The 10,268-nt window shown below is 39.2% G+C and overlaps 1 protein-coding gene across 1 annotated transcript; it reads right to left on the reverse strand.

Annotated features, from left to right (window-relative positions):
* Positions 1 to 2,103: 2,103 nt before the first annotated feature.
* On the reverse strand, positions 2,104 to 4,562 carry LOC148079082 (tripartite motif-containing protein 16-like). Its single transcript, XM_087790544.1, has 2 exons — positions 3,654 to 4,562; positions 2,104 to 3,593 (listed from the first exon to the last, which is right to left on the reverse strand). The coding sequence occupies exons 1-2, from the start codon at positions 4,560 to 4,562 to the stop codon at positions 2,907 to 2,909; spliced, it is 1,596 nt and encodes a 531-aa protein (XP_087646670.1). The 3' UTR covers positions 2,104 to 2,906.
* Positions 4,563 to 10,268: the final 5,706 nt, after the last annotated feature.

The raw sequence follows: 10,268 nt of genomic DNA on the forward strand, positions 1-10,268 counted from the left end.
CCCCGGGCTCTTATAGTTCTTCAGGCCAGAGATGGCTTTTCGTACTTCAGCAAAGCTGGGGGAGGAATCCAGATCTGTGACATTTGGGAGGCATGGGAGGTCAGCAAGTGTGTCCATCCTGGTTGGATATGAGGTGTTCAGCAGGGTGTTGAAGTGCTCAGCCCATCTGTCCAGGATCTGTTGTTTGTCCTTGTACAGGATGGTACCATCTTCTGATCTGACCGGAGATATGTTTTTCCTCTGTGGGCCATAGATGACCTTGATGGCGTCATAGAAAGCGTGGGAGTTGTTGGTGTCCGTGTGATGCTGTATCTCATGTGCTTTCTTTGTCCAGCAGTCATTCTCCATGGCTCTGAGAGTGCGCTGGGTTTCAGCCCGAATGTTGGTGAAGTGGGCCTTCAGCGAGGTGGATTTGGGGTTGGAATGGTGAGCTGCAAGGGCCTTGTGTTTTGCCTGAAGTAGGTTGTGGATACCTGGTGCGCTATTATCAAACCAGTCTTGGTGTCGCCGTCTGGTGTACCCTACAGACTCTACTGCCGCCTGGTAGATAGCAGTGCGTAGAGTGCTCCAGGTAGAGCTGATGTCAGGAACGGCTGGTGTTTCAGGGAGATTGGATTGTTCCCTGAGCTGGTTGACTGAGTGCGGAGACTTCAGTGCATCGCAATTGAGCTTCTTGCAGGGTGGTGTTTTCCTCAGTGGACGACGGAGTTCCAGGGTGAGTTTGGTTCTGATCAAGAGGTGGTCAGTCCAACAGTCAGCTCCACGCATGGCTCTGGTGACTCGCACCTCCTTCCTACCAGCTTGGCGGACGATGATATAATCAAGGAGGTGCCAGTGTTTAGAGCGGGGGTGCTGCCAGGAGGTCTTGAATTTGTTCTTCATTTGGAACAAGGTGTTGGTGATGACCAGCCGATACTCAGAGCAGAGAGTGAGGAGGCGAAGACCATTCTCACTGAGCTTACCAACACCATGCTGCCCAAGCACATCCTTCCAAAGCACACCGTCAGAGCCCACTCTCGCGTTAAAATCCCCAAGGAGATTGTGCTTGTCGGTAGAGGGTGTTTTATTTATGGCGGAGTGCAGGGAGGCATAGAAGAATTCCTTGCACTCAGGGTCAGCATCCAGTGTTGGGGCGTTTGCACTGATGAGAGTGGCATGACGGTTGTTGGTGAGTGGAATCCGCCAGGTCATCGGTCTTTCACTGATGCCGGTCGGGGATTCAGGAATTCTCTGAAGCAGGCATGCCCAATAAAGGGTATTTGGAGCAGGCCTGCGCAAGAGAATAGATTGTAGTGAGGGCAGTGGCGCGCCGTCTCTGCCCTCACTGTCTTGGCTCCCCCCTACATTCTCCAGTGGCGTGCGAAGCACAACGACCTTCAGTGGGAGAGAGTTGCAGAAAACTGCCACACACATATACACACAAACACACACAAACACACACACACACTCACACACACACACACACACACAGACACACTGTAAATCTTGTTTTTTTTAAGATTTGATGTAAATATGTTTTACATTGAAAGGTACATTTTGTATAAACACAGCATATATAATAGACAAAATAATCTAATATATTTATCTTCTTAATTAAGACTTATATTCTATACAAAAACATGTTTATACATCAGAACCAGAATTATTATTATTTCAATTGCTAGTGAATTGTTCCACCAACAGTAAAAAAAACAACAACAATAAACATAAATAAAAATGTAATTATGTATAAAGTGCAGAAAATTTGCAAAATGGAAAGTATGGACTGTTGCACAAATTTTGTGTTATTTGTATTAATTAATTTATTCATTATTAACATGTAATTTTGTGTTGTCACCACATAATATCCACGGTTGTGTTTACAACAATAAAAGTAGTTTTGATTGTGATCTTAGAACGAAGGTGTAAGAAAGTAAATATAAAGATGTCGATGTTATATTGAATAAACCAAAGAATATTGCATTTAGAAAATGTGTTTTTGAATTATTGGAATTAGAATATTGAACTCAATGTGTCAAATATATATATAATCTATATATTTATATATTTAAAATAAATGATTCAAAAGGATAATTCATTGATTTAGATTAACATTTCAATAAGAACAAATAATCAATCAAGTTTATTGATAAAACACTTTAAAAACAACAGTCGATACAAAGTGTTGTACAATGACATGAAAGTACTAAGAAAGCAGTTAAAACACAAAAACAAAACAATATCGAATAAAACAAGTCAAAAGTACTAAAAACAGCTCAGAGTGTCATGCTGTGTTAAAAGAGAATAAAAGTGTGTTTTAAGACGAGATTTGAGTGAATAAAAATCAATGTTTCTATATGTACATTTTTAAAATACAGCATAACTCAACATAACACTGAATCCAAGGATCTGGTTTCTCTGATACAAGATATAGTTTGTGTTGAACTCATTTTCATCTTTACTTCTTTGGAGAAAATCTTTTTTTCACAAAATCAAATTCCTTTCAGACTGTAATATTGAATCCAAACCAAATGTACATCAATTCTTCTTCTTTCTGACTCCTCGTGGACGACTGGCTGTGTAAGTGTGTGTATTGTCAAGAATCTGATGATACGTATCACGATACAGAGGCAACCATAACATCCAATGAGATACTGTAGTAACCAGGATATATTTGTAGTACTGTGGAGTACTTGAGTAACGACTGCTGCCATCATCACCGGATCATGAAGGTGTTTATTAAAGAAGATTTAAAGAAGACTCGTCATCATCAGGAACAATCCAATCACAGAGGTTCTAATCCAGTCACATGACGTCACTGTGTCTTCACTGCGGCACAAACGACAAACGTTCTCAGAGACGTTCATCCAAACATTGAAGCTTCATGTGATGATGTCACTCCTGGAGACTCACAATCTCACTGTCGTCTACTTCAGCTTCACAAACTCACACGAGGATGAAACTATGACTCCAGCATGAAGAGGTTGAGTGAAGCTGGTCTGGACTCTGTGGAGGAGAGTCATGGTCTCAGAGACGCTGTAGAAGGACAGAAGACCTGCAGAGTGATCCAGGTACACCCCCACTGTGGAGGGTCTGACACTGGAGACTTCAGTTGTGATGTTGTTGTGTTTAAATGAACAACCAGAGTCGTTACACCATAAACTCCAAGATTTGTCATTACATCCAAATAAACTTTCTCCTCCTGATCTGCTGATGTTCTTGTATGAAACTGATACATGAACACGTCCTTCTGTTCTCTTCACCTCCCAGTAACAACGTCCAGTCAGAGACTCTTGACTCAAGACCTGAGGATATTTATTGAATCTGTCTGGATGATCAGGACGAGGCTGACGTTTTCCCATGTTTGTCACTTTCTTGTTTCCTTCAGACAACATCAACCATGAGTCTGCAGTGTTTGGATCCAGAGTGATGTCCTGTGAGTGTGTGAGGAACTGCTCTCTGGTCTCTAGAAGGAACATCATTGAGATGTCGGTCCACATGTCCCTCAGAAGGTCCTGGACTTGGTCTCTGCAGGCTGACACGGCTGCTGATACTTCCTTGAAGCGACGGTGAGTTTGCTCAAGGGTCGTGGAGGAGGTCGTGTCTTCACTGACCTCTGAGAGTGAGGTCGTGTCTTCACTGACCTCTGAGAGTGAGGTCGTGTCTTCACTGACCTCTGAGAGTGAGGTCCAGTTCTGCAGGAAGATGGTGTGACTGTCGGTGAGTGACAGCTGCTGCAGCTCAGCCTCTTTCTTCTTCAGCTCAGAGATCTCCTGCTCCAGCTGCTCCTGAAGTCCTTGGACTCGAGCGTCTTCAGTCTCCTGCAGAGATCTGATCTTCTGCTCCACGTCAGGCATTCTTCTCTGGATCATCTGGATCATCTGGATGAGGGTCTCCTGACTGTCCTTCACTGCTTCCTCAGCAGAGACTCTGATGTTCTTCTGCTCCTGCTGGAGCAGCTTCACTTCCTTCTCTCTCTTCTGGATCTTCTGCTGGATCCTTCCTTGACTCTGATCCAGGTCTTTCTCTCTCTCCCTCCTCTCTGCTGTGGTCGAGACGATGTCATGATCTTTGTGTTGGTCCACAGCACAGACAGAACAGATGAGCTGCTGATCAGAACGACAGAACATCTTCTTCTCCTCCTCATGTTCAGAGCAGATCATCTCCTGGAGCTGCTTGGACGGCTGGACCAGCTTGTGTCTCCTGAAGGCCGGAGCTTCTCGATGAGGCTGAAGATGTTCCTGACAGTAGGGGACCAGACACACCAGACAGGACTTGAGGGCTTTCATCTTCCTCCCAGTGCAGACGTCACAGGTCACATCTTCAGGTCCAGCAAAGCAGAGGTCCTCAGCTGCTCCAGTCTTCTTCAGCTCCTCCACTAACTCTGCTAACACAGTGTTCTTCTGGAGGACAGGTCTCTCGCTGAAGCTCCGTCTGCACTGAGGACACTCGTAGATGTTCTTCTCCTGCCAGTGACCTTCAACACAGGTCTTACAGTAGTTGTGTCCACATGGAAGAGTGACTGGATCCTTCAGTAGATCCAGACAGATGGAACAAGATCTCAGATCAACTCTAGTCTCCATGTCTCAGCGACTGAAACACTCCTTCACAGGTGAACTCTTTTATAGTCTCAGTCACATGTCTCTGCCACGATCTGATAATGCAGGACAAAGTCCTCGACACACCTTGATTCTAACACACACACACACACATGCACACACACACACACACACACACGCACGCAAACACACACACACAAACATACATGCACACACACACACACGCACACACAGACACACGAACACACACACACACACACACGCACACACACGCAAACACACGCACACACACACACACACACACACACAGACACACGAACACACACACACACACACACACACACATGCACACAGACACACATGCACACACACACACACACACACGCACGCAAACACACACACACACATGCAAACACACACACACACATGCACACACACACACACACACACACACACACACGCAAACACAAAGGCACACACACCTAACAATATTGAATTTTACTTATCAAGTGATGAAACTTTAAAAAACTAAATGTAATCATTTCTAGATACAAGTCGCCGACCTATCAGGAGAAGAAGATTTCATCGAAACATCAAGTGCTGTTAGAAAATTTCACGGAAAGATTTTGCTTGAAAATAAGTTCTGTAGACGCTAACGCTACCAGCGATGTATGTGTTTCTTTGTTTGTTTTTTAAAGTGTGCAAACGGTATTAAACTAAATTTGGAGCTTATTGTGTTTGTGTTGATCGATGTATTTTGAGGTTTATGAACTTTTTACGACCACAATTGTAAGCGGATGCTAAACGTGCTAGCAATGCTCAATACAAGCGATCTATTAACGTGTTTCTTTGTTGTTGTTTTCTACAACGATGCAAACAGTAGAGAAAGTTTGGAGCTTATTGTGATGTAAGTTAATGTGTATGTATTTTTAAGACTGCATTTACAAGCTAACAATGGTCAATATAAGCCTCTATTTACCTGTTTGTTTTTCTAAAAGAATGAAAACAGTAGTAAACTATGTTTAGAGCGTATTGTAGCTGTTTATCAATCGTTAATAAGTTTACCGCTTCCATAAACCTGAAGGTATTTGAACATATTTTGAGTATCTTTTACTCAAACTATTCTTTTTGATGCTCATTTCCAATAGTGTGTGAATTTTCCTCCTCAGACTGGTTCTCTCTCAGTGAACTGCAGAACCAACTTCAACTTACTACGGTTATGGTTCAACGTGGAGACTGAGCTACAGCAGGAAGTGTTTGTTGTATTAAAATGATTATAATTTAACATTTATATTTATTGTACCAGTATGTATGTAAATATGTATTTAGGAATGACAACACTAGAACTTGTAAAAACAAATCTTCAAATTTATTTAGCGGTGGTTGATTATTTTTCCCGGTATATTGAAATTTTGCACCTTTCAAAATTGACCACTGACAGAACAGTTTTCAGCCTGAAGAACATCTTTGCAAGAGGTTGTCCAAACAAACTCATAACTGACAATTTGTATTTTAGTGCTTGAACAAAATAATGCTTAAATATATAGAAGAACAAACACTCAAAAAAAGAAAGTCCAGAATTTTTTGTTGCTCTTCATGCCTCCTTTGCTGCCTCCTCCAAGTACCGTAAGGGTGTTGCAGGGCTTGAAGCTGGGAGACCGGTGACAGAATCCGGACCTGCTGGACCCGGTTCAGGGAATTCTGCATCATCCTGGAGAACATGGCAACATAACATTATAATCCAGACATTCAAATCATGTGGAAATGATCAATTGTGTTGCTTTCATGAGTGATGTGTGGTGAACTGTTAAGTGTTGTCTTCACAAATACACATGATTTACATAAAATACTGCTTTAAAATAATGCTTTAATGAAATACACCAATGGCATCTTCACTGTTTCTCTTAAAAGTGTATTAACATGAAATGTCGTTGAAAATAATGCTTAATTACCGTCGAATTAAACATCATTTTTTATGTGCAAGAAATAATACTTTTCACATTAAATACACAAACAATGGCATCTTCCCTGTTTCTCTTAAAATTGTATTAACATGAAATGTAGTTGAAAATAATGCTTAATTACTGTCGAATTAAACATCGTTTTTTATGTGCAAGAAATAATACTTTTCACATTAAATACACAAACAATGGCATCTTCCCTGTTTCTCTTAAAAGTGAATTAACATGAAATGTAGTTGAAAATAATGCTAAGTTAGCGTCGAATTAAACATAGTTTTTTATATGCAAGAAATAATACTTTTCACATTAAATACACAAACAATAGCATCTTCACTGTTACTCTTAAAAGTGAATTAGCATGAAATATCGTTGAAAATAATGCTTAATTAGCGTCGAATTAAACATCGTTTTTATATGCAAGACATAATACTTTTCACATGAAATACACAAACAATAGCATCTTCACTGTTACTCTTAAAAGTGTATTAGCATGAAATATCGTTGAAAACAATGCTTAATTAGCGTCAAATTAAACATTGTTTTTATATGCAAGACATAATACTTTTCACATGAAATACACTACTACAACAACTAACGTCTTCACTGTTAAAAGTGAACAACTTCAAAGTTTATTAGCATGAAATATCGTCAAAATAATGCATACCCAAGAGTTTACGAACAAACAATTGCTAACAGTAGCATCTTCACCGTGTGTTTATATTTTATCAACATGGAATATCAGCAAAAACAATGCTTTCACATGAAATTTATGAAGACACACTAGTTTTAAAGCGAGAATACTCACATTTGTGTTCTGAATTCCTCGCCATTGTTCCCTCTCCGTCAGCACTCGGTTTCGAAGTGTGCCTCCGACATCACTACCTCTAGTGGGGAGACCTGGCACTACGTTGAACACTACCTCTACGTGGAAAGTAGAATCGGGAATCCACTACAACTCACGCGCAAACGTAGTGTTAGGGCCGAGTGGTAGGGCTCAAACTGAGAATCGGAATCATGATAAAGCTCCTACACGGATATTCCACGCTTGTTTATTTGTGACTACATATCACTACATGGTGTCAGAAGTTGAAGGATCATGGCGAAATTCTTCCCACCAGAAAGTTTGGACTTTTCTCGCCCGCAACTTCGGCCGGAGTGGAGACAACGCTTCCAGCGCTACCGCGTGGCAACGAAGCTAAACAAGGAGGAGGAAGAGGTGCAGGTGTGTAGCTGCTCTATTCGCTTGGAAAAGAGTCCGAGCAAGTGTTTAAAACGTTCGTCTTTGTTCAAGAAGAAGATGAAGATGACGATGAAACCATGTTGGGCAAACTGGACAATTATTTTGTGCCAAAAGTTAATGTCATACACGAACGAGCACGTTTTCACCAGCGTGTACAGCAGCCCAGTGAGAGCACGGAGGATACATGTTATATTATAAATATATAAATGTAAATAAATACACACAAGCTCGCAGACACATGTGCCTTTGAGGAAGTAAAGAAATGAAAATATTCCTGACAGACTGGTCGTGGGCATCTTGGATAGGGAACTGTCAGAGAAGCTACAGTTAACCCGGACTTAACTCCGGACAAAGCGGTCGAGTTAGTGCGTCAATCAGAACAAGTTAAATGTCCCATCAGTGAACAAGGAGCTCACGCAGAGACAAGAACTAACCTGAATGAAGTATCAAAGTGGAGAACTAAGAAGGATGCTGGTCAGATGCAGAGACATGGACGAAGAGGAAATCAAGCACATGCATCAAAAGGAAGAAAGAAGTGCTACAGATGTGGAAAAGCTCATTTAAGAGATGATGTCCTGCAAGAAACTCTGAGAGCCACACATGTAAAAAGATGCAACATTTTGCTGCTGTGTGTCGTTCACAGTCAATGAGGTCAATGTGAGGACAGACGACCATCATCTACATTTCCTAGGAGAGGTCACAGAAGTAAACGACTCTAGTGACCTGGAAAGTGAAACTCAGAATTCTTGACGTTCTGATGAGCTTTAAAATTGACACTGGCGCTGATACCACTGTTATATCAGAAAATACATTCAAGTTGATGAGTGGAAAACCTGCATTAAAGAAGGTCCAAGTACCACTGGACAGCCCAGGAGGTCGCCTTGAGTGTTTGGGTTATTTCACAGCGACTACTAGGAGTAAACAGAGACATTACAAGTTCAAAGTTCACGTCCTCTGTGGTAGTGAAAGTCATCTGCTCGGAAGAAATTGTTTAAAGGAGTGATATCTGGGATATTAGAAATGTTACGAGAAACATGCTTGAAATATTGTTTGCACAAATCTCTATTGATTTGTTCTGAAGAAAATGTTTATTAGGTTCTGGTAACACTGTGTCTCAACAGACTCAAAGGAAGGGAGATGTGGTGTTAAGGGACTATGTTTTCTATAGCGCACGGCGCATGGATACATCGGGAGTGACGTGTTGTTCTTGGTCCGAAGCTACGGCTAAAGACGTGTGTTAATAAAACTCCTACACGGATATTCCACGCTTGTTTATTTGTGACTACATATCACTACAATATATATATATATATATACAGTATATATATGTATATATATATATATATATGTGTTTTTAATTGAATAATTTTCTAATTTTACACCTAAAGTTTGATATTTTTATTCCAAAAATTAATGAATATTTTCATGAACTCAATATTTTTTTAACTTGTAAGTTTTTTAAATTCAATATAAAAATATAGGTATAATAGTGTACAATAGTATAATAGTGGTATAATCAAAGTTGATCAAGTACCTCAGAACTCTTTTGATATCCTATTACACCAACATTTTATATTGAATTTAAAATACAATTTGTAATATTCTATATGAATAATACACATTTTAAGGGAACTAATATCACTCATTCATTATTTATTTATATGACATTTTATGACAATGTCTCATTTAAAAGTAGAATGAATCTGTTTTTTTTTCATTCCAATTATTTTATTTATTTGTATTTGCTATTTATAGTTTTCTGTTTGTGATTCATAGTAACGGAACATATTGTTAAGTTCACAACATCATCCTCTGAACACACCACAGTGTGTTGATCGTTCACAGAGAGAATAAGAAACATTAGTTCAAACTTGAGGACGGAAGTCAATCAGTGTCAGAATATTGAACGCTTTCATGTTTCAAATGTTGACACTTTGAATTTTATTCTTGAAATGTCGAGTATTTTAAAGCTTTTTTAAGATTTGAATTAAATATGTTTTACATTGAAAGGTACATTTTGTATATACACAGTATATATAATGGACAAAATAATCTAATATATATATCTATATTCTATACAAAAACATGTTTATACATCAGAACCAGAATTATTATTATTTCAATTGCTAGTGAATTGTTCCACCAACAGTAAAAAAAAACAACGTTAATCATAAATAAAAATGTAATTATGTATAAAGTGCAGAAAATGTGCAAAATGGAAAGTATGGACTGTTGCACTAATTTTGTGTTATTTGTATTAATTAATTTATTCATTATTAACATGTAATTTTGTGTTATTTGTATTAATTTATTCATTATTAACATGTAATTTTGTGTTATTTGTATTAATTTATTCATTATTAACATGTAATTTTGTGTTGTCACCACATAATATCCACGGTTGTGTTTACAACAATAAAAGTAGTTTTAATTGTGATCTTAGAACGAAGGTGTAAGAAAGTAAATATAAAGATGTCGATGTTATATTGAATAAACCAAAGAATATTGCATTTAGAAAATGTGTTTTTG

The sequence above is a fragment of the Callionymus lyra genome, chromosome 5 (assembly GCF_982586985.1).
Source record: "Callionymus lyra chromosome 5, fCalLyr1.hap1.1, whole genome shotgun sequence".
In the NCBI taxonomy this organism is placed as follows: Eukaryota; Metazoa; Chordata; class Actinopteri; order Syngnathiformes; family Callionymidae; genus Callionymus; species Callionymus lyra.

Excerpts from the sequence above, each read along its gene's own strand:
- LOC148079082 (XM_087790544.1), bottom strand. The coding sequence starts at position 4,562 with ATGGAGACTAGAGTTGATCTGAGATCTTGTTCCATCTGTCTGGATCTA. Across the intron at positions 3,594-3,653 it reads ACTGGACCTCACTCTCAGAG|GTCAGTGAAGACACGACCTC; the intron begins GTCAGTGAAGAC and ends TCACTCTCAGAG.